At 45.6% G+C, this 25,073-nt stretch overlaps 1 protein-coding gene across 1 annotated transcript in view; it reads left to right on the forward strand.

Moving 5' to 3' along the window:
* The first annotated feature begins 15,488 nt into the window (after nucleotides 1–15,488).
* Nucleotides 15,489–25,073, forward strand: part of ELAPOR2 (endosome-lysosome associated apoptosis and autophagy regulator family member 2) — a 124,048-nt gene continuing 114,463 nt past the window's right edge. The window contains exon 1 of the mRNA XM_068276166.1: nucleotides 15,489–15,733. Within this exon, the coding sequence (XP_068132267.1) occupies nucleotides 15,644–15,733 (90 nt within the window). The 5' untranslated portion in view covers nucleotides 15,489–15,643. The remainder of the gene's footprint in view (nucleotides 15,734–25,073) is intronic.

Raw genomic sequence — 25,073 nt, forward strand, 5'->3', positions numbered from 1 at the left:
TTCTAAATGAGAAGAAAATGGCAAGGGCTTCAGGGTCAGGTTGGACAACAATTACAAGACACAAACACTGAAATTATACCCCTGCTGTGATTACTCTGGATGAATATTCCAAAAGTTATGGTATGTCTTTAAATGGCTGACTAGCCCTACCCTGCAGCCCTTTATTAAGGTGGCCATACACTGGTCGATTTGCCATCAGATTCGACCAACAGATAGATCCCTCTCTGATCGAATCTGATCAGAGAGGGATTGTATGGCCACCTTTACTGCAAACAGATTGTGAATCGATTTCAGCCTGAAACTGATCACAATCTGTGCAGCTGCCCCCCCCCCCCCCCTGCATACATTACCTGCTCCGGCCGGCGCAAGTCCCCTGGTCTCTGCCATCTTCTTCTCGCTCCGGGCTCCGGCTCGGGAACTTCCTGTCCAGGGGAAGTTTAAACAGTAGAGTGCGCTCTACTGTTTAAACTTCCTGCCGGGACAGGAAGTTCTGTGTAGCAGGAACGGCCCGGAGCGAGAAGAAGACCGCAGAGACCAGGGGATTCGCGCTGGCCGGTGCAGGTAATGTATACCCGCTGTATTGCGTCGGTCGTCGGGCATTCGAACGCCGCTAACGACGCACTCCCGACCCGCCGGCGACCGAGGAAAATCTTCCGCATGGATGTGGCGACGGGAATCGACGGGAACGATCGATTTCGGACGGAAATTGATTGTTCTGTCAGTGGTGTGCGCGGCGATTTCACAACCGTTTTGATCACTGTGATCGAAACGGCTGTATAGCGGTGGGAAAATCGTTAGGTGTATGGGCCCCTTTAGGCAGACACTGGTAAGAACAGCTTGCTATCTCATCTTTTATTTAGACAAGTTGTGTGTGCAAACAGTAGACTTGGCTACTATCTCAATCCCTTTGCCGCACTCCATCCTCACTTTCATGTCTCAGCAGGAATAGTGTAGAGGGAATTCAGTGACCGCCAAGTGACTAAACGGAGGAATGGCCAGCATGGTGGGGTTTGGTAAGGGTGGGTGACAGAGTCCTATGGGACAGGGTAAAATGTAGCATTGAGCGCCAAAACATAATGGCTAAATTCCAGCAATGAAAATAAATGCCCCCCTGAACATATTACATGAGCTGTGAGCAAGAAAAATTGTTATCTCTGCTTGAGGCAGGTAATTTTGGCGCCACAAGCACCTGGTGATTTGGGGTGCCGCCGTACATCATGTTAACTGCGGCTATAGCGGCGTCTGGTGTGTAATTTGGCCCTGGAATTATTATCAGTAGCAGATTATATGCAAAAACGGACCCAAAATGTTAGGGTGACAGGAGGGTTCTTTTTAGAAATCGCTAGGGGGAGGGTTAGTGTGAGAGGTAGGTTTGGTAAAGGGTTATTCGTAGTAGTAGATTATCAGCAGTATTGCAGGTATGCTACTACCAGTAGCAGCTTCACCCAAAATTTCCCATGACCCTTTTCCCATGTATGCACTCTGCTGGCTATAGTGCACAGTCTTTGTGGGTTCAGGTTCTCAGGGGCGTAGCAATAGGGGTTGCAGAGGTAGCGACTGCATCGTGGCCCCGTGGGGCCCTTCCTAAACCAAAGTATAAGATGTTTATTGGTCCTGTGTTGGAAATAATCACTTCTATAGATGCTTTGAATAGTAGTAATCATTAACAAATTCTTTGAATAGTAGTAATCATTAACAAACTGTTCCCCATCCCCTTCTTGCAACGCTAATACAGTTAAAGACCTTGGCAGGTTTTGTTGCGTCCTATCAATTGTTACGTATAGAGTGCTTGGTAATTGTTACGTATAGAGTGCTTGGGAGGCCCAATGTAAAACTTGCACTGGGGCAGATAGCTCCATAGCTACGCCACTGCAGGTTCTTGTACCATAGCTGAGGATTTATGTGTGTAACATGTGACAAGCAATTAAGTTTGGGTGTTTTGTAATTAGGATTTGTTTCTGAGATAAGAGTGTTAGAATTAAACAAAGAAAACAAAGACATTAGGCTTAATCTACAGGGGCGAGGCCAGCATAGCATGCAGACACACCTGTTGCCAGCAAAAAGGGTCTGTAGTACTAGGAGTCTGAAGTTAATGTGACCTGTTTATTGTTTTGGTCTCTAAAAATATTAAACTGTTTCTGCTGTACCACATTCATTTATTCATTATTAGACTCAATTTTAACCTGATGAATTGGAAAAAAAACACAACAGACAACGAAGTATGAGGAGCAACATAAATCACTCAGTTTGGTATGTTTTATGCAGAACTTCCTTGGCTGTGCCTGCTGCCTACAGACATTGATATGTAGAACTTGTTTTTCTTGTTTGCTTTAACTTTGGTTTATATTTCTTTTGTGATTGTGAACAAATTATTTTATACTGTATACTACTATTTACGTAGCATTGCCATATCAATTCAGCATTGATGGTTACACACATTCCACCCTTTTGAAATTGGAAAAAATGACCGCTTAAATGCAAAAAAAAAGATACCCTAAGCCACCTCTGTTTGCGTAGGCCTGTGAGCTGAATACAGACAACTTACTTTCCCTAGATGCATATAGTACTGGTTAAGGGCTGTTGTGATAGGCAAAGACTGGTTCGTTGAAGGTGTAGTGAACAATGTATTATGATATTTCACTTCTGATCAGAATTATCCGTTCGCTCTAATGATTTTTCGGTAGAAATTGGATTGTTAGTAGCCACCTTAACCCAGTACCTATTTAGTAGCAGACCTTGGGCAAAGCTCCCTAATACAGCTACTGTCTATAGAACGCGTCCTTGTGCTTGCAGCTCTGACACTTTGAGTCTGACAGGATAAGTGTTCTGTGTCTTGTATCTTGTCTCCCACAATCCCTCTTTGTAGGTTGTCCCAACAGAAAAAAACAAAACAAATGGCTGTAATGTACATTCATGGTTCGGTGAACTACCTGACTTGAGACATCACACACAAAACCCACCTGGTTTTAGTAACTGTTCCCCTGTGCTTTATTTCTATGTCAAAAGTGACATAATTACAGCAAAGGTGGCCACATACCATACTATTAAAAGATCCTATTTTAAACCGATATACATTAAATTAATTACAATCGGTTGTCCTGAAACGTCGAAAACTTTTTTTTCATTCATTCAAGAAATCTGATTGAATTTCCCATTTTTATTCGATAAAAGAAGATGATTATTGTTGGATTTTTCTGATAATTTTTTTTAATCAAAATTGTATTGTATATGGTACATTGTCAATTACTTGATGTACAGACCCAAGCAATTTTTTCTGAGTTTTCAATCATTTTTTTTCATAATTGGGGAAAATTTTAACATATGTATGTGGTATATTGGTCAGATTTTTGAAATGTTATTATCAGTCAGAAAAACTGATTGCAATTCTTGAATTGAAAAGCTTTTAAAAAATTGTATGGTGCAAAAAGGGGATGGGGAACAGTTTGTTAATGATTACCACTATTCAAAGTATCTATAGAAGTCATTATTATGAGCACAGGACCAATAGAAAGCTAATACTGTAGTTGAGGGAGGGCCCCGATGCGGTCGGAACCTCTGCAACCCCTATTGCTACGCCCCTGTCTACCACCCATGTAGGATACATGTAAAACAGCACTGACAAATTTGGGCACAGGATGAAGCCGAGAAATGGCTTACTGTGGTCCTGGATAGAGATGTTGCTCCGGCGAACATCTCAGAATCTCTGGGCCCTGTACTACTTCTGGATCACTTTGACCCGGAGTAGAACGCCTGCGCGTCCTATATCGCGCGCCTGTTGCCGGGCACTCTGTGCGCATGTGCGTGACGTCATGAGTGACGTCACGCTCCTGCGCCGAGAGTGCCCGGCAACAGGCGCGCGATATAGGACGTGCACCTCCGGGCCAGCGCAGGCTTACTACTCCGGGTCATATCGACCCGGAAGTAGTACAGGGCCCAGAGAGATTCGCCCGGTTCGGGCCATCTCTAGTCCTGAACAAGTCCCGGCGGTGTTCCCCCTCCAGGCCTTCATGGATAATGGGGAAAGACATAATTCGACTGCCAGTTAATGCTGGCAGACGAGTTACACAGTTTTTAAGCAATTTGGGTTCCTTCTTTCGCCGGCGACCAAATTAGCTTCTGAGTGCTGCTAAAGCCGTAATTCACATTATACTGGCGCCAAATTGTTCTGCTCCGCCCATGTGGACTCCACTTTCAGACCCCATATTCTTCCCTTCTTCCATCTGTAATGTATTACTGCTGCCATGCGCACACGCATTGAGCCTGACCCAGTTCACATTTTCTCGTAGGGGATATGTTTTCCTCGCGTTTTAAATGACTGCAGCACTCTGCAATTAAAAAAAGTAGGTGAAAAAAATCCTTTCAAAATTAGCATGAGTATTTTCTTGTTTACTGGTAGCTTAGAGGGAACCTTAACTGAGAGGGATATGGGTGTTTCCTTTTAAACAATACCAGTTGCTTGTCAGACCTGCTGATCTCTGTGGCTGCAGTAATGGTTTAATCACACACCTGGAACAAGCATGCAGCTAACCCAGTCTGACTTCAGTCAGAGCACCTGATCTGCATGCTTGTTGAGGGGCTGTGGCTAAAAGTATTAGAGACACAGGATCAGCAGGAGAGTCAGGCAACTGGTATTATTTTTAAAAGGAAAAATCCATATCCTTCTCGGTTTAGGTTCCCTTTAAGGCTGGTTTTACAGCTGGCCGGTGCATTTGCGTGTGAGGCCCTGCCCAGTCTAAACGCACAAAACCTCAATTATATGACCTTGCAGCGGAGTGCGCCAACTGGGTCATATGCACAGCGCCACCTCTACACATCCCTTGCCTAGTGATGTACTCTCTGCTGGACAAGAAGTATGTCACTGAGATTCTTCTGTACCACAGTGAAATGATGGCCCAACCACAAGCTACACCCTTCATGCAGCCACAATTAGAAGATGAATTCACATGTGCCAGATGCCAGTAAGGCATGGTGCCACAAGAGTTCCTTGGATGTAAAAGCAGGGGTTTGTAGGCCTGGGGGACATTAGAATGAAGCGCAGCTGTAAGAAGAGAGACCTGGACTGGCTGTGATAGGAGTGGCCTTGACTCCAGAGACCAGAAGGAAGATGGAGCAGCTGTGATAGGAATGGCCTGGACTACAGAGACCAGAAAAATGAAGGAGCAGCTCATCGGAGTTGTTTGGACTCCAGACACCAGGAGGATGAAGGAGCATCTGTGATAGGAGTGGCCTGGGCTCTAGAGACCAGAAGGATGAAGGAGCAACTGTAATAGGAGTAGCCTGGAGTAAGCTGAAGAAACAGCTGTGGAGGGCAGATCAGATCTGAAGCATGATGGCAGTGATGAACCTGCATACTCCAAAGGTCTTATTTTACATATTACACTCACACCAACCCTCAATGCAGCTTCCCTAACCTGTGCCACTTTCCTAACCTACCTTACCTGGCTTGCTCTACCCTGCCCTGTTCACCTTCTCTACCTTGCTCATCCCTAGCCTACAATACCATACCCTGTCTTATACCCCTACCTTACCCCTGTGCCCCTTCCATACCCTACTTCAGTTTTTGCCTATTCCTTACTCCTACCCTAACTTAATTTACTTTACCTTACCACACCCTGTCCTTTAAATTACCTACCACCTAACCTTAATCCTTCCCTACCCCCTGCTGTACCCCATACTTTGTGCTCCTTGTCTACCCTATCCTACCCTACCCCTTCCCCCTGCCTTTTTTCTTCCATACCTCCTACTGTTTCCATAGACTACCTCATACCCTACACTATCCCACGCCCCTTCCCTAGCCTACCCTATGCCCCTTATCTATTACTAACCCCTATCTGTTGCTCTTATCTAACTTTATCCCCTATCCTTTTCCCCTTTCCTGCTACCTGCCCTACTAACTCTAGAGCACTTATCCAATCATTATCTACCTACTATATACAAACTGTCACAGGTGCCCTAGTGGCTGACCGCACTTAGCCTTCTAAACGGTGCCAGCACACAGATCGTGCGAACTCTGGTCGCAGTCAATGCGCAGGAACCGTTAAGAATTAGCCGCAGACAACTCAGAAGGGAGCCTGTGAGACACGGGTGATTACAACTTCACCCACTGGTTCAGGGTACTGCCACCACCGCGGTTACCATGGGACCGTGGAGCCCATTAACTGACTAATCCTGCGAATAAAACGGTTAAACACACGATATTCTGTCTAGCCAACAACAAACGAACAGTAGCGTATCTTCAGAGACCCGGGATCAGTTCTGTGTGTGCTGATAAGCAGGGTAGCAGACAGTGAATGACTTGGAGAAAGTCGTTTATTCATGCAATATAAATAATTAATATATACAGACAATTATTAAAATCAACAATTATTAAAACAGTAATAGCCAGTATAAAAAATAAAAGAAGGGAGAAAAATACTTAGTTCCTGGAAAGATGTCCTTTTTGTGGGAAAACAGAGTTCTGGGTTTCAATTTGAGTTCAGAGTTCAGACCAGGTGGATGCCAGCATATCCTCAAGCTGGCATCTGATGAATTCAAGATGTTTCAGTGTGGAGGACACTGAGTTTGGGTCCTCAGCCATTCTTATGCCCCTGCTTCAGTAGGAGGGAGTGAGGGCGGGGAGCCATACACCCCCTTAGAAGATGAGATGAGCCCTCCCCTTATCCTGGGGGCTAGAAATCATATCTACCCATATATGGGCTCTATCTCACAGAACCGTACAGGTCAGGGCAGATTTATTAACATTTTCAGGTCTGTCTCGATTTACCCAGCGCCCTGATACCAGACATGAGGGGTGGGACCCCTGTGGTATCATCAGGGCATTTTCAAACTGCCTAACTGGCAGTCCTTACCTCAGAATGTTCTGAAACTTCCTCAGAACCAGCACCGGGGCTCATGCTACACTTCCCCCACGTTTGGTGAAGCTGCCATCTCAGGAACCCCAGAAATATTACAGATCTGGGAAGTTATGGATTATGCCATGAGACTTCAGGTTTATTCAGGAGGTGTTCTAGCTGCTAACAGCTGACTTTCCTTTGATCTTTACTAGGGAGCAAAGTGTCAAGACCTCCCGTGGATTCGTAGCCTGCCTGGCTGTACCTAGGCATCCTTTGGTTAATTAACATCTCCATGAGATCAGCTAAGTGTCACCTGGTTCCCAGAACCAAAAGGGGAATTGTGCCTTCCACAGGGAATATGTCCAAGCTAATTAACACCTTCCCCCCAGGCTGTCACTTCAGCTAAGACAGATCCCCCAGCTGTTCCTAGGCATAGGGATACTACACGTCAAATCTTGGTTCTATTGATCTGAGGCGCAATCGATGCAGGAATCGAGTGCGATCGTTCTTTTCTTCACGGGCGGTTCCAGGACGCGCCTGCGTCCCCGCAACCGTCCGTGACAGCCCTCCCCCTTGTCCGCGGCTTAGCCACTCATCCGCACGATGTGTGGCGGCGCCGCTAACCTGGCTGACGGGCCTCGAGTTGCCGGTACGGCGGGAAAACCTATTGGAGCCTGTGGCTCGGTTCCCCTGGACCTGTCGCGGTCTGCTACCCTCAGGGTTGACCCAACATGGACCGTTCTGGACAGGGCATTTGCGCCACTGCAGTCGGACGTGGTGTCTGCCGGGACTGCTGACAACGGGCAGTGGGTTGGTTAGGTCAACAGCCAGCCCACGCAGGGTTCCCCTGCTGAGTGGCTGTGGACCTAAGGGAACCCCGCGGGAATCCCTGGACCTTCCCAGCTCCTGACAGACGGCACATGCCCTGCAGTAGTTTGCTACATCCCTGTTCATCCGGGGCCAATAAAACTGGTTCCGAATACCGGCGAGTGTCTTGCGGACACCCGAGTGCCCTGTCAGAGAATTACCATGTACGGATTTCAGCACATGTCCCCTGAACGCACTCGGGACCACAAGCCACTTGGTATTCGCGTGGGATCTACCTGTAGGGGGCTGTACAGACTCACTGTACAGTCTCCCACCTTCCCAGTACACCTTGAAAGCGGCCCCGTCTGCGAGGGGCTCAGCGGCTTGCTGCCTGAGCACCTCCAGGCTTGGGTCACTTTGTAGTGCGGCTGAGAATATGGCGCTGTCAGTTTCAGCCAACTGGCTCATGTCACACGAGGCCAGCGGCTGAAAGGTCTCATCCCTGCGGTCAGAGGAGGGGGAGGAGGCCGGAACCCCCTCCACCTGTTCTGAGCTCGGGTTCTGAGCAGTGCAGCTGCGCGGTACTGCTAGCACAGGTACACTGTCAGAATGGCACAGACGGACATTACTCAAATCATCATTGCATGCAGTAATGACATTGACAGGTATAGACATTTTTTCATTACAGACAGGTTGTACAGTAAACTCAGGTACAGCTACAGCATCATCACAACAGACAGTCTGTACATCAAACTCAGGTGCCTTTGAAGCAGGCACTATTGAACCTGGTACCCTTGAACTGGGCACATTCAACCCACCTCCCCCTGGTGCTCCCCCAAGTGTATAAAGTACCTGGTGGTGGGTGGAGAGTCCGTCTCCTTCCGTGAGCGACAAGGCGGTCGTGGCAGGTTCATAGTAGGACACAAGCTTGCCCAAATCAGTCCCTAGCAACACAGGGACTGGGAGATCCTTCATAACCCCAACAACCCGTTCTTGGACTCCTCCCACTCCCCAATCCAGCTTCACTTTTGCGTGGGCTATGTGGAAAAGGGTGCCCTCTACTCCAGTAAGGGCAAGGGATCGGCTGGAGCTGATGCTCTCCTTTGGTACAAGGTGTGAGTGAACTAACGTGATGTCAGCTCCGGTGTCTCGGAATCCGGTGACAACTTTGCCGTTCACTCTAACAAGTTGCTGCTGGTCGGTTCGGTCGCGGATTTCCTTTCCGCGGGCAAACAGGACAAAATCTGATGATCCAGGCTGGGGTTCGCTGGCGGGTTGCCTCTGCTGTGGGTGAGGTGCAGGTGATGCAGATGATCCAGGTGCTGGTGGTGTCTGTCTCCGCTCCGGGCAGTCGAACTTCATGTGTCCGGGCTGGCGGCAGTAGTGACAGGTGACCTCTCCAGGCGCTGCAGGCCTGGGTGCAGCAGCTGCGCTGGGTGGCCTCTGTGGCTGACGGCTCACAGGGGCAGGAGAGTCTGCCAGAGTATTGGGCTGACCTCCTCACCAGCTGGATGGGACAGTTCTGCGGGTATCAGCCACCCGGGTAGTTGCAAAAGTCTCAGCAAGGTCTGCAGCGACAGTTGCTGAAGCCGGCCTGCGTTCTAGCACAAACTGGCGTACATCAGCAGGGCAAATGTTCAGAAATTGTTCCAGGACTATCAAGTCCTCCAGGACATCATAAGACCCTTTGGTGAGGCCTAGTGTCCACTGGCGGAGTGTGGTGAGCAAGCTGCTGGCCACATCTCGGTACGAATCAGAAGGCTTTTTCTGCCAGGCCCTGAACTTTTTCCGATAGGCTTCTGGCGTCAGCTGGGACTTAGTAATGATAGCGTTTTTTATAGCAGCATAATCATTATCCTTCTCCGCAGGCAATTCTGCGAAGGCATCAAGTGCTTTGTAGCGCAGCAAAGGTGTCAGATGTCTGGCCCACTGGTCTTGGGACAGACGATACTGACGGCATGCTTTTTCAAAAGACCGCAAAAACAAGTCAATGTCTGTGTCTTTTTCAATATTAGCAAATTTAAATTTTGCACTTACGGGTGGTGCAGCTCCTTCAGCAGGGAGACTGGGCGGTGAACTCCGGCTGGCCTGTTGCACTTTTGCCATGTTTAGCTCATGCTGTCGTTGGCGCTCCCGTTCTCGCTCAGCGGCATCCCTCTCCGCGTGGCGTTCAGCAGCAGCAGCAGCTTGCCGCTCCCGTTCCTCCCGCATTTGGCGCTCTTCACGCATGTACTGCAGGTACTTGTCCAGGTCAGTGTCCATCAGCTTTTGTAATGCCTGCTGCATTAGCGGATCAGTACAAACGGACAGTCCAGTACTGGCCGGTTCCAGGCGAGTACTTTCAGAAACTCTGGGATTGGGGTCCACACTGACATTCTCCTGCGTAACTGTTGCAGCAGGGCCCGCAGGATGCTCAACCTCCGTATGTGCAGAATCTTCAGTCTCTGGTTCCCCTTGACTTGGGTCAGATGGGCTGGTATCCACTTCAGCGGACACCCCCGGCTCCCGCAGTTGCTGGGTATCCCATTGAAACAATTCCGTTACCAGGTCCCGTTGTGTCTTGCGGCCGATATCAATGCCTCTCTCTTGGCAAAGATTTTGCAGGTCCGCCAGGCACATTTTCTTGTAGTTCCCGGACATTTCCATGCCAAATAAAATAAAACTTTTGGGGAGGGGTACTGGCTACACAGTCTCTCTGTATATATAAAAAATATATTGCCTTCCAGCTACACCAACGAATTAGTTCGTTTCTTGATAGCGCTAGCGCTATCGTAGATACTTTCAGCACAACACAGGTCCCAACCGCTGCCTAACACTGTCACAGGAGCCCTAGTGGCTGACCGCACTTAGCCTTCTAAACGGTGCCAGCGCACAGATCGTGCGAACTCTGGTCGCAGTCAATGCGCAGGAACCGTTAAGAATTAGCCGCAGACAACTCAGAAGGGAGCCTGTGAGACACGGGTGATTACAACTTCACCCACTGGTTCAGGGTACTGCCACCACCGCGGTTACCATGGGACCGTGGAGCCCATTAACTGACTAATCCTGCGAATAAAACGGTTAAACACACGATATTCTGTCTAGCCAACAACAAACGAACAGTAGCGTATCTTCAGAGACCCGGGATCAGTTCTGTGTGTGCTGATAAGCAGGGTAGCAGACAGTGAATGACTTGGAGAAAGTCGTTTATTCACGCAATATAAATAATTAATATATACAGACAATTATTAAAATCAACAATTATTAAAACAGTAATAGCCAGTATAAAAAATAAAAGAAGGGAGAAAAATACTTAGTTCCTGGAAAGATGTCCTTTTTGTGGGAAAACAGAGTTCTGGGTTTCAATTTGAGTTCAGAGTTCAGACCAGGTGGATGCCAGCATATCCTCAAGCTGGCATCTGATGAATTCAAGATGTTTCAGTGTGGAGGACACTGAGTTTGGGTCCTCAGCCATTCTTATGCCCCTGCTTCAGTAGGAGGGAGTGAGGGCGGGGAGCCATACACCCCCTTAGAAGATGAGATGAGCCCTCCCCTTATCCTGGGGGCTAGAAATCATATCTACCCATATATGGGCTCTATCTCACAGAACCGTACAGGTCAGGGCAGATTTATTAACATTTTCAGGTCTGTCTCGATTTACCCAGCGCCCTGATACCAGACATGAGGGGTGGGACCCCTGTGGTATCATCAGGGCATTTTCAAACTGCCTAACTGGCAGTCCTTACCTCAGAATGTTCTGAAACTTCCTCAGAACCAGCACCGGGGCTCATGCTACACTTCCCCCACGTTTGGTGAAGCTGCCATCTCAGGAACCCCAGAAATATTACAGATCTGGGAAGTTATGGATTATGCCATGAGACTTCAGGTTTATTCAGGAGGTGTTCTAGCTGCTAACAGCTGACTTTCCTTTGATCTTTACTAGGGAGCAAAGTGTCAAGACCTCCCGTGGATTCGTAGCCTGCCTGGCTGTACCTAGGCATCCTTTGGTTAATTAACATCTCCATGAGATCAGCTAAGTGTCACCTGGTTCCCAGAACCAAAAGGGGAATTGTGCCTTCCACAGGGAATATGTCCAAGCTAATTAACACCTTCCCCCCAGGCTGTCACTTCAGCTAAGACAGATCCCCCAGCTGTTCCTAGGCATAGGGATACTACACGTCAAATCTTGGTTCTATTGATCTGAGGCGCAATCGATGCAGGAATCGAGTGCGATCGTTCTTTTCTTCACGGGCGGTTCCAGGACGCGCCTGCGTCCCCGCAACCGTCCGTGACACAAACAGAGCTTAGTTTTTATACAGGGAACTACACAAGCAAATTGTGCCCCTTAGGTCCTGGGTTGGTTATGTTCCGAGTAAAGTGTTTTGAAAGACCAACTGATATTTCTCCTAAGCTATTACTTTTGGGTCTGACTCATGACGTTCTGCCCAATGCATGTCAAATTTTTGTTGTGGCATGGAAGTCCTCGGAGGCTGAGTTAAGCAAAACCCCCAGGAAATCATGCTGTGTTCATTTTTGCCAGCTAGGTTCCTTTAAATCTACCTGATCTAAAAATTTTGCGTGACCATGAGCATCTCAAAAACATGTATGCCCCATCCGGGCTTCTTTTTGGGCAGGCCTCTCAATGCCCTTGGGAATCTTGGGTAAAGGATGATTTGCTAGTAAAGGCCCTCTGACACCGATTCCATTACATTGTGTCACAATGGACAATATTATCGCAAGACAATATTCTTATGGGGTTGTCACCAGGGCTGCCACCAGAAATTTTGGGGCCCCTCACATGTCATCAGGCCTGGACCCCACCCCCCCTTCCCTGGGCCCACTCACTGGCTGCTTTCCTGCCCACTAGCCACCCCCATGTCCGTGCGCAAAGTGCGCTGCAGCAGAAAATGTGCATGACTCCGACACTGAAGAAAGCAACATGCACAGCGTGATGCAGCAAAAAGTGGGTGTGGCAATGGTATGTTGTGGGTGGAGCCAAATACTAGCAAAATACAGGTAGTCCCCGGTTAACAAATGAAATAGGGACTTGTAGGTCCGTTCTTATCCTTTATCCATTCTCTTTTGTCCCCCTCTTTTCTTCCTTTGCCTCTTTTGTCCCCCTCTGTCTCACCTCAGTTTATGCCTCTTTTGTGTCCCTCTGTGTGACCTCATGTTCCCATCTCACCTCTTTTCTCCCTGTGCCTCTTTTGTCCACCTCTGTTCCCCCTGTGCCTCTTATCCCCGTTACCACTTTTGTCCCCTTCTGCCTCAGCTCGTCCCCCTGCTCTATCCAGGTATAGTTGCCCCCAGTATAGGTAGCCAGGTATAGGTATCCCCACTATAAGTAGCCAGCTATAGGTGGTGTCTCAATATAGGTAGCCTGGTGTAGATACCCCCAGTTTAAGTATCCTGGTATAGCTGGTGCCCCAGTATAGGCCAGCAAGATACAGGTGCCTCAGTATAGATATTCAACTATAGGTGGTGCCTATAGTTATAGGTAGCCTGGTATACAGTAGTTGCCCCCAGTATAGGTAGCCTTGTATGGGTGGTGCACCAGTATAGGAAGCAAGCTATAGGCGCTCCAGTATAAGTAGCCAATTATAGGTGGTCCCCCAGTATAGGTAGCCAGGTATAAGTGGTGCCCCAATATAGGTAGCTAGGTATAAGTGGTTCCAGCTCCAGTATAGGTAGCCAGGTATAGGTGGTGGCCCAGTATAGGTAGCCTGTAGCCAGATATAGGTGGTGCCCTGTATAGAAAGTCCGCTGTAGCGGGCTCACTCATCTGCTCCTCACGTTCAAGTGCTGATGTCACTCTATACTCCGTGCTGGAACACGGTGTGCTGGTTAGTGAGCCACAGGCCCGCAGCCAGCACATGCAACCCTTCCAGCGCTTTAGGGGGGCCCAGGGCCCCCAGAGGCCCTGGGCCCCTCACTTCAGTGTCACTTGTCCCCCCCTGATGGCTGCCCTGGTTGTCACATTAAGTGCAGTGTGGCGCAGTAACAGCATGCTGTGTGTTAAAGAGGAGCTGTTAGGTATAGGGTCTCAGAGAAAATAAACACATATATCAGTAGCTAAAGATTGGCTGTACTTACATTACATATGCATTTCACTGTCCACGTTTGGATTTCACAGAATTTGTATATAGTATATGCAGAGAATGATGCTCCTGACAGCTCATGGCAGGTTCCATGTTTGTGAAGCCAAATGTGTCGTCATGTCCTGCCTGCTTCTGATCACAGAACAGCTCATACTGAATAACACTAGTTTGCAGTGAATATTAATGAGCCATGTGGCTAGGAACAATAGCGGACTCCTGCAGTCTACGCTGCCCCGAGATTTATCTGTGCTGTGGCTGGACTGAGTTTTAGAAGCTGCTGAAACTTGATCCCGTCTTCTCCTTAGCAGCCGAGGGGAGGGCCCCAGAATGCTTTGCAGTATGTTATGCGGCTTGCGTCCAGCTTAGCTCTAAGCTTTGCTGATAAGCATACATCAAAGGTAAGATAGATCTTTATCTTCAGTAATGTCTTTTTGGCTTCCTTCTAAACTGTTTAACACAGGAGACTAGAGGTTTAAATTAGCTTCTGCAGCCTGACAGTTACTCTTTAAGGAGAAACTGTAACAGAAAAAAAAAAACAGCCCCTGGGTGGTACTTACCTTGGGAGAAGGAAGCCTCTGGATCCTAATAAGGTTTCCCCGCCCTCTTCACTCTCCTGGATCCAGTGCTGGCAACCCCTGAAACATCAGCCAAACCTTGTCAGCTGTGACAAAGACACAGTAACAGCTAAAATATTTACCTACCGTGTTCCTGCACAGGCGCAGTAGCGGTTTTCCAATGGGCTCTAGCTCGATCGGGTCCGCTCTACTGCACAGACGCCAGTCGCCTCCATTGTAGAGTGGACCCGATAAAGCTCGGCTATTTCCGCTGGAGCCGATTGGAAAGCTGCTACTGCGCCTGTGCAGGCGCACGGTAGGTAAATATTTACATGGCCGCTGTTCGGGCTGTCTGCGCTGGATCACGGAGGCTGAAGAGGACGGAGGATGATTTTTATTTTTTGTACAGATTCTTTTTACCCAGGTAACATGCGCGTTTACAGTGGCAGTGAGGCATATTTTCATTGTACTGTATGTTTGCATCGCAGCGACTTTTAACCTACGTTGTGTTGCAATCTAGGGACTTGGTGTGAAAGTACCCTTATACCAGGAGATACAGGAGCACAAAATAGCTCTGAGGATTGGATCCAGCTGAATTGGGGGAAAGTTGATTCCACTTTTCTAGGTGGAGTGAAAGGAAACTGGAGGAAAAACAAAAACGAACAAAACTGATCTAAATAGCAACCCTACCCTCTGTCTTTATTAGGGAAAGCATAGAAACTTAAGCAGGTAAAAAAGCAGGTTGATTAACATCACTTGGCACTTGCAGCATGCTAACCTTTGCCAAGTATGGTTTTAATTTGAATTACATAAGCGTAAGAATTGCATAAGAGTATAGTATGCACATTCTGTATATACATGGTATTCCGCAGTACAGTCATTGTACAATTATCGTTCTGGTACTGGTTTTGGGTCCAGTTTACTTAATTGCTTTCAAACAAGGAGAAAAGGACAAAAATCAATCCTTTATAGTTTATTGTTTAAATAAAATAGATGTGCATAGTCTATCATTTCCAGGAGCGTCTGCTTCAATGTTGCAAAAAAATCTCTGTAAATAATTATTTGATGAAGGATTACTGCTGATTTTACTTTGCAGACCGCTGTAGCTGCTCTGTCACTTGTAGCTAAATGTATCTGTGTCACACACAGCCAGGCACTGCCCTTCTCTATCTCTCCTCCCATCTTCTTTGTTTCTCCACCTTGTCATGATGTCACTGGCCGGCGTTGTCAATGCTCCTTGTGCACAGCGAGCAGGTGAAGAGAGAAGCACCAGAGGGAGCATCATCTTCATCTCCTGCATCTAATGCCCACAGCCTAGACACCGACAGCAGCAGCGTGCAGCACACTCAGCGCCTTCTCCGCACTGACCACAATGGGATTGTTCTGCTGGACTGGATGCTTTGCTATCTGCCTTCAGCTGCTGCTAGGGACAGCTCTAAGCAATCTCCCCACATGCAATGAGGTGAGCCTGGGATTTTTCTAAGCCTATTAAACAAGATCCCCTGGCAATGCACAATTTGCCCTATATATTCCAGCCATTGCTGTTCATCCTCTGGTGAACTGGCAGATCTGCCTACAGTGGCTTGCCTGTATTTACATTGGTAGTTGGGCTGGGTTCTGTATAGCTGGGAAAGCAAATACACATTGCAGTTCCTAATACAACTTATCAATGGTGTAGGCCACTGGGGGAGAATGTGTATTGGGCCCTCAGAGTACTGGGGTATTACTGATAAATCTACCATTTCTGTTTATGAATGCTAGACTTCTGCTTTATTCTCTGCTTATATAATCCTGATATCAGTGCCTATATATATGATGTGATAAATACATTCATTTTCAGTGTTTCATCATGAATCTCAGCTGCCCATTACACTGAATCATTGAATAGTGGTCACCTATTACACATACATAACGTATAATAAAAACAGAGACAGTGCTGAATGCTGATGTGTTACAGTGCAGTCATTGCTGAGCTGATTTTGCTCTTGCGACTGCAGGCAGTATTGTGAATCATCTGTCCACTCAGATTAATAGTGTGATAATTAAAAAAAAGTCTTTCCTTTCCTTTTTACTCTGACATATCCTGACAGTGCTGGCTGGACAAAAGAGGCCAGGCTTCCTGCCTTTCTTTATCAGCCAGTCTAATGAGCTATTGTAGAGGGCTTGTCAGAGATGGGAATGTTAAACATGCACTAGCCTTATTTGCTGTTTGTGTATTTCCTTATAGAGTGAGTAGCAACTAGTGAACTGGCCGCTGTTCTTTTCCCTGTCTCATAACAGAAAATATGTCATGCTCTATGCATAGGGCATTACTGACAGGCAACCTGTAATTATTGCAACTTCTGTTGAAACAGACACCCCTATGTCCTATTCAGCACAGATTTATAGAGAGGATAATGAGTTTATTCCAAACATCAGAGTGGAGCAATCACAAATGGCTGTTTGTCAGCTGGTTCACATAGGCTTCGCTGTGTTGCCTTGAAATGTAGCGATCATGGCAGCTGAAAGGTAGAACCATACTTTTTCATTAAAGCTAGGTTCCAAATGGGGAGTTGTGTACCCTGTAATAACAGGAATGTAACGCAACAGAGGGCATTCTGCGTATCACACATCATGCATACAGTGAAGCATCCTGTACATAGAGTGTATGCTTCACTGACACTGTTAATGCAGTAATGCACTGCATGCATCACATTCTGTATCGCACCACACTTCTAACACGCTGATGTGAATGTACAATTACACATATAATTGACAAACAAAAGATTGTGTGCCACACTATCCAACCAACATGTGCATTGACCACAATATAAATTCTAGAACCAGAGGAAAGAATGGTCAAATCACAGCACCATCTATTGGAAAGTATTTCAATTAGAGCTTTATTTCATGATATTTCAACCACATACAACTATTAAAAACAGGAATAATAAACCTCTTTGGCAATCCTTATCAAAGTATAAATATATATATCATATCCACGGTTCGATAAGAACCGGTTCAATTACAGGCCCCGGGTTCAAAGTGCATAAATTAGGAGGTAATGAAACCGTAAGAGGCAAAAAAGTGCTTAGTGCAAACAGTAAATAAAACATTTTGTGCAAAAGGAAATCACCAAATACATATAATCATAAAACATATAATCTAAACATACTAAAGCTCTTTTTGGCTCAAACGAGCCGTTCACCTCCATCCGTTCAAACGGATCTGCTGAACGGAACACAAGTTTCCTCCTGCAGCAATTTATCCGGACTGCTGAGCTCAGCTGAACGGAAACGGAAGCTGAAGCACTGCATTGGGGGCAATGAGAAAACGGAACGTTTCTCCAAACTAGTGAAGAAATGGACCGTTCTAAGGGGCAAAATTCACTTTGGGGTGGGGGTCTGGGGAGGAGGGAATTTGGGGAAATGGAATGGAAGCAGCGGAAGGCAAAGGGAGTGAAAACTGATCTGTTTGCACGGATCTGTTTTCCACTTCAACGCAAGTGTGAACCGAGCCCAAGACCCTGATCTATAATGCAATACATTGCATTATTTGTTTTACCCCATTATGTTAAGCCTAATGTAGTATATTCAATATTTATTTAGAGTATTCTTACACTGTTAGTAAACAAGCTACAGTCTGTGCTGATCCATGCTTGAATAACAATTTTTGATACTGTCTTCACTGTTTTTGCAATAGTATAGTTTTATATATTCTGTACTATTATTTTGCCTCTTCAGTGAAAGTGCTGTTTACACCTACAATCACTCAGTATGGGCGTAATGCTAGGTATACACGATGAGATTTTCTGGCAGATTTACTGTCAGATCGATTATTTCCAGCATGTTTAATCTGATTTCCGTTCGATTTTCCATAGAAGTGAATGAAAAATCGATTGGAAATCAGATCGGACATGTTGGAAATAATTGATCTGACAGTAAATCTGCCAGAAAATCTCATCGTGTATACCTAGCATTACGCCCATACTGAGTGATTGTAGGTGTAAACAGCACTTTCACTGAAGAGGCAAAAAATTAGTACAGAATATATAAAACTATACTATTGCAAAAACAGTGAAGACAGTATCAAAAATTGTTATTCAAGCATGGATCAGCACAGACTGTAGTAATACAGCGAGTTTGGAAGGTTATACTTACCTGTAAGTGATGTTTTTGATATCATTGGATTGGATATGACAGCCAATCATTTACAGAGTATAATGATTGATGGACGTTTGGGCCAATTGTGGCTAACCTCTGTGGGGAAGGATTAAATTTGCATGACACTCCCACAGGGGAGAGTATATAAGACAGCCTTCAGATGGAGCTCACTTGATGCCTGACTGAGCTAGAGAGCACAGCTCTCATTTATTGTTTTCTATATGTCATGATTGTTAATTTATAAGATATGCACCTTGCACCCTAGCACTTAGCACTTTATTCCCTGACGACGGCTCCAAATGGGGAGCTGAAACATGTCGGATTGGTGGTGGGGGGTTTCTTTATAGCACTTTAGCAATCTTAGTGAGGAATAGGTTGATCAGATGTATGTTTACAAATGATTAATATCTGATCATTGATTTTGTAACCTACCTCAGTTAGGTCAATTAGGCATATGAATTTATTTTAATTATATTAATAAAAGTTATATTTTATAATGTACACACTCCAGGTAGGAATTATTTTTGTGTTTTCTGACAGTAAAGCTGCCAGCAAATCTCAGTGTGTGTACCTAGCATAAGGGCTGCACATTACTTATTTTGTGGAGTGAACAGTGGCAATGACAAGCTTTTATTTCAATGTGAGACAGTGAGAAGGATGGGAAGGCTGCCATGCTTATTTCCTCTTACACAATGCCAGTTGCTTAGTTACTTTGCTGTCCTACAGGACATTTAACTTAGGCTGCAGTAGTGTCTGAATCACACACCTGAATCAAGCATGTAGCTGGTGTGGTCAGGACTTCGGTCAGCGCACCTGATCTGTATATTTGTTCTGGGTTAGAGAATAAATATGGCAGCTTCGCAGCTTCCATGTATTTCTTACTACAAAGCTATCTTAAAATAACCCCCCCCCCCCAAAAAAGCTAAATCAATATAATGTTATATAAAGGCATTATTGATAAAAATTACATTATTGTTTTTGGATGTTACATCCACCTTTAAGAATAAGTATTGGCTGCTCTGAAGAACTTCTGGATGGCGCAGGAGCTGCGTGGACTGGGGACTGGGAACCATGGTAATCTAGCCCACCATGGGGTCAATTTAATAGATTTTACCCTTATTCAGGGGTACTTTGAACGAACTTAAAAACGTTTTTTTTTTACCTGGTCTATGTTCATTTGCTGAATTTCCCATTTCAGATAACATAAAGATACTGACCAGAAGGTAACTGAATCTTCCTCCCTTTGAAGAGTTTACACAGTGATGTAACCCTGTTATCTAGGTTATTGGGCTATCACATTGATCACAGTGCGATGGGTTCCATGTGGATAACACAGTGGATGCACTTGCGTTTACAGGGTAAAGCTCCATACACACACTCAACAGCATTCTTTTAAGGTTCATACACATCTAGCAACTATCTGCTCAACTATCTGTCAATCTTGTCTGTTAAGCGCCATACAACTTTTGTTGTGAATTAAGTTGAAACAACTAAAAAATCTTTTGCTATTGTTCAAGCGGCTGATAAGACTGATTGATTGACTTCTTATCAGTCTTATCAGCTTTTTGAACAATAGCAAAATACTTTTTTTAGTTGTTTCAACTTGTTTCACAACAAAAGCTGTTTGACAATTGTGCTGCATAAAAGACCGCTGTTGAGCGTGGGAATGGGGCTTTACAGACAAGTTTGGCAGATAATTGGACAGATAGTTGGTAGGTGTGTATGCACCTTTAGGCTCTCACAACTTTTCTTGTGAAACACCTAAAAAAAAATCTCTTGCTATTGTTCAAGCAGCTGATAAGACTGATAAGAGTCAATCCTAATGTTGAATTGACTTCTTATCAGTCTTATCAGCTGCTTGAACAATAGCAAGAGATCGCTCAAGACCAGTCTTATCACCCGAATGACAGTCTGTACACACGCCCGATTTCGCGTGCGGACAACTGAACGACGGGACGTTCAAACGACCCGTCGTTCGCAAAAGTCCGACGTGTGTATGGGCCTTAATGCTGAATACACACGGTTTGTTTCTGCATCGAATGCGCCGCTCGATTCCTGACGAATCGATTATTCACGAACATTTCCGAGCGCATTTCAATGATTTTTAGGTCGATTGCCATGTAAAGTATGGCAAATCGACCTAACGATCCATCGAAACGCGAATCGGACATGTCGGAAATAAACGAATCGACGGGAGTCGAGCGGCGCATCGACGGGAATCGAGTGCGGGAACGAACCGCGTGTATCCAGCATAAAAGACCGCTGTTGAGTGTGTGTATGGGGCTAACAGACGTGTTTACACAGTGTACGCGCTATTCTACTTTTTACGCACGTTACATGGGGATTGCTAATGTAATGATTGTCACCATATTGGCACAACTAGCGTTATCTTTGCAGTGCAACCCGCTAACACTACCACACAGTTAGCATTACCTCTCTGCCACCATGCTCGGACTCCTCTTCTGGGTATGTGCCCCACGTGGTTGCTGGCGCCTCATGTGGTTGCTGGTACAAAAGGGGGTACATATACACTAGGGGGGACAGGGGCGGCAAATGCTGCTTCACAAGGCCGATTCCATGAAATCTTAGGGAATCGGTCTGCTGGTGTATGGGCAGGCAACAGATCTCTCTTTGATCAGAGAATGATCTGTCGGTCGATCTGCCCATACATCATCTGATGTATGGGCACCTTCAGTTTCCAATAATGGATTTGTAAGCCACCGGATTGGTGGCAGAATGGATTTGCAGGCCACCGGATTGGTGGCAGAATGGGTTTGCAGGCCACCGGATTGGTGGCAGAATGGGTTTGCAGGCCACCGGATTGGTGGCAGAATGGATTTGCAGGTCGCCGGATTGGTGGCAGAATGGATTTTCAGGCTACTGGATTGGTGGAAGAATGTGTTTGCAGGCCACAGGATAGGTGGCAGAATGGATTTTCAGGCCACAGGATTGGTGGCAGAATGGATTTGCAGGCCACAGGATAGGTGGCAGAATGTGTTTGCAGGCCACAGGATAGGTGGCAGAATGGGTTTGCAGGCCACCGGATTGGTGGCAGTTTGCATAAGGCATAAACATGAATAGCTGGCCAGGTGTGAGTGATTTATCTATATATTGGTCATCTTTGCCTTTTGTCTTGAATCTGGTTGTACCTTCAGTCTGGAAAAAAAGCAAGGGAAAAAAAAACTACTAGTTTCTTCTGAGCTGTAGAATCATGAAGATCATCATAAGTAAATATAGTCTGCTATTGGTAACAAAAGTTTGGAACCCTTCCCTGGCCTCTTGGAGCATAGCAAAGAATTTTGAAATGTCGGTGAAAGAGTGTAAAGTTAAGGCAGTGCAAAAGCTTTGTTTACAAAAGTCATGGGCCGCTTTAATTTCTAAAAAAAAAACCAAACAAACAATAAAAGATGAGTGCATGCAATGTGAACAGCAGCACACATGATAATTTGCAAGCTTTTTAGCAGCCTTTGCCATGCTGTTACCCTGTTGAGGGTTGAAAGCTTCAGCTGCCTAACAACAGGTAAAGGCTCCACTCCAGGTCTGCAGGTTTCCTTATGCCCTCCAGCTTGGTAAAGCAGGTCATAATGTCTCTTTATCTCTGTGTAACAGGTGCTCATGCTTGGAGAGCCTGTCTGTTGTTGGAAGTAAACATGTCAAAGAGGGGGAGGGGTGAACAGGGTATGCACATGAAGAGTGTTGAAAAAAATATCACATAAAATAGCAGTGGAATTGACCTCAGTAAGGCCCCTTTCACATTGTACTGTAGAAAAATCTGATCCAGCTTCCATTTACCGTACATGGATTTGTTCGTTAAATTTGGCTTTCTGTTCCGTTTTTGGCTTTCTGTTCCGTTTTTGGGTCACCACCCACTTGGTACATGTCACTGCGTATCTCTGCAGCCGTCCATTCTGGTGCCTGCACACTAGAAACACTGTTAGGGCCTGTACACACTGCTGCGCTTGCGTTGCGTTTTTAAAAACGCAAGGTCTTTTGAAAAAGAATGAAAATCGTGATGACTTGTACACACTGGTGCGATAAGTTTTTAAAAAAACGCAAACGCAGTGCCTGCTGCGCTTTTTTAAGCGCAGCGCATGAAAAACGCATTAAAAACGCATGCGCTTGCGTTTTTGCCTGCGTTTTTCAGAAGTCAGTATCCCAGAAGACTCTGCAATCTCCTGATTCCTGTTGAAATGTAAACTAGAAAAAAAACAAAGGATTCTTTAGCCAATCAGCAATTACAAGAAAAACGCAAACGCACAAAAAACGCAGGCAAAAGCGCATGCGTTTTTAAAACTACAGGCACTTTAAAAACGCATGCGCTTGCGTTTTTGCCTGCGTTTTTCAGTGTGTACAGGCCCTTAAGGTGGCCATACACAATTCAATTTTATTTTTTTACGACACATCCAATCAGATTGAATAATTGATTGAATAATCAATCATTTTTTATTGATTGCAAAAAGATTATTTGAAATTTCTTCTTTGTTCAATCGTTTTGGCTGAATAAATGGGAAAACCAAACTATTTGACTGTAGCGTGTATGGACACCTTTCTACTGATCCCTGAGCCCCATCAGAAGCATCAGGCTCCTATTGGTTTGCAAAAGACCAATGGGAATCTTCCCTGAACACCAGTGAGGATCTTAATTGGTCCACTACTCAGTGAACCAATGAGAATCCTCCCTGGGGAGGGAGGTTTCTCATTGGACTATTGCAAACTAGTTGTAGCCTAATACTTCTGATGGGGCTCTGGGTTCAGTATACCAGTGTTTCTAGCATGCAGGCACTAGAATGGACGGTAGCAGCTGCAGCGGTGGAGGACCCGAATGGACAGTGGCTGGGAAGTAAACGCACGTATCTAGCAGCCTAGTGGGAACTGACACCGTTTATTCTCATAAGCTAGCATTGATTCCGTTGGTCTCCCACTCCATGCGCTTCCTCCGGCCGATCCGGTGTAATGTCTGATCGCGCTGCCGGAAGCTCCCTTCCACACTGAGTAGCACACATGCGCAGTGTGAAGTTAATTATGCTGCTGATGGTAACATAATAAATATCTCCGCTTCCACACATCCTACACTCCTCAAATTTTCAGGGTAGGGAGGGGATCCCCGAACTACCTCTATGCCAAATTGCACCCCCGAGCCCCGCTGGTTTAGGAGATAGATTAGAGAAACCTATCTCAGGAACCAGTGGGGCTCGGGGGCTGCAATTTGGTATAGAGGTAGTTCGGGGGATCCCCTCCATACCCTGAACATTTGAGGAGTGTAGGATGTGTGGAAGTGGAGATATCTATTATATTACCATCAGCAGCATTATGAAATAGGAAATGTGGCCGCACAGTCTCCTACTGCGCATGCGGGGCAGCGTAAATCCACAGGCAGCGTAATCAGACACAACACCGGCAAAGTAGTCAACCAGGCCTGCAGCTGTCTTGAATTCTCTTAAACAAATTCAAATGTCATTATAGTTTTATTGTAATATATTCTTATTAATAAAACATGCTGCAGTGCACAGAGCTACGAATGATTATGAAATGTGTCCGTGAAGTCTACAGCACTTTCCCCTACATCCTGCATCATCTAATAATCCTATTGGTTAACAATCGTTTGGCATTTTAGGTTGCAGTCTTCTGTTGTAGGCAGCTCACATTACATTGCTATACATCTGAACTTGATCATGGAACGGTTGTTCATCGGTCGTTTTATATGATTTAATCTTGTGGTGTGTATGTAGTTTTAGGTCCAATATTAGATGATTATTGTGCTAATATTATCAGGGACAGAAAAGGGTGCTTTGGCGCCTAATCCAAGAATCCCAAATTGGCATTTTTTCATGATTTTTTTTTTGAATGTCAACGGATCATTCCATAACCAGTAGATCATTCATTTGGGTCAATTAATGCCTGATTAGCTAAACACTGGCCTTGTTACTCAGGATAGGGCACATTGCAGAACAGTCCAGGATGTGCAACCATGGTTGTTTTTTGTTTATGTGGTACCTTCCCTGTGAAGTTGATCATTACTATTTATTGGAGATTACTGCCATACCCTGAGTGCTACTAATAGAACATTTGGGTGGAAGTTTCGGTGCCCCATAGGCACCCATGTTAATATCAGTTATACATAGAAATAGGGGGCGCAAATTTACATTTTTATATGTAACCATTATTAACATGGGTGCCTATGGAGAACCTAAACTTACAAGACTTCCAAGGTATTTTTCTGCAAACACGGTGCAGATAGCATTGGGTTGTCATCGGTGGGAGGTCGATTGAGATGAGGCATCAGTGAGGGGGAGGTTTGGTAGGGTTAGACATCGTGGGGGGTCAGGTCAGGTTAGGCATCAGTAGATGGAGGGCTTGTTTGAGACTTGAGTTAGGTTTAGCGTGTAAAATATCAGTTAAATGTACCCATTTAATCTGATTGAATTACTCAGAGAACTTATTCAAATGTAAAATAATAGAAATGGTTACATTTTGGAAAAACGAGCATGTCAAACAGAGATTAAAGTGGATCGAAGATAAACTTTTTTACACTTTTCATAATTGTACTGTGAGAATCCGCTCAGCTGCCTGCGCAGGCAGGCAGCCTTTTGACCATTGTTTAGGTTTGCATGCTGCAGGACTCTGGAACAGAGACCTGTCTTTCCATTGCAAGTTCTGGTC

Source organism: Hyperolius riggenbachi, chromosome 3 (assembly GCF_040937935.1).
Source record: "Hyperolius riggenbachi isolate aHypRig1 chromosome 3, aHypRig1.pri, whole genome shotgun sequence".
In the NCBI taxonomy this organism is placed as follows: domain Eukaryota; kingdom Metazoa; phylum Chordata; class Amphibia; order Anura; family Hyperoliidae; genus Hyperolius; species Hyperolius riggenbachi.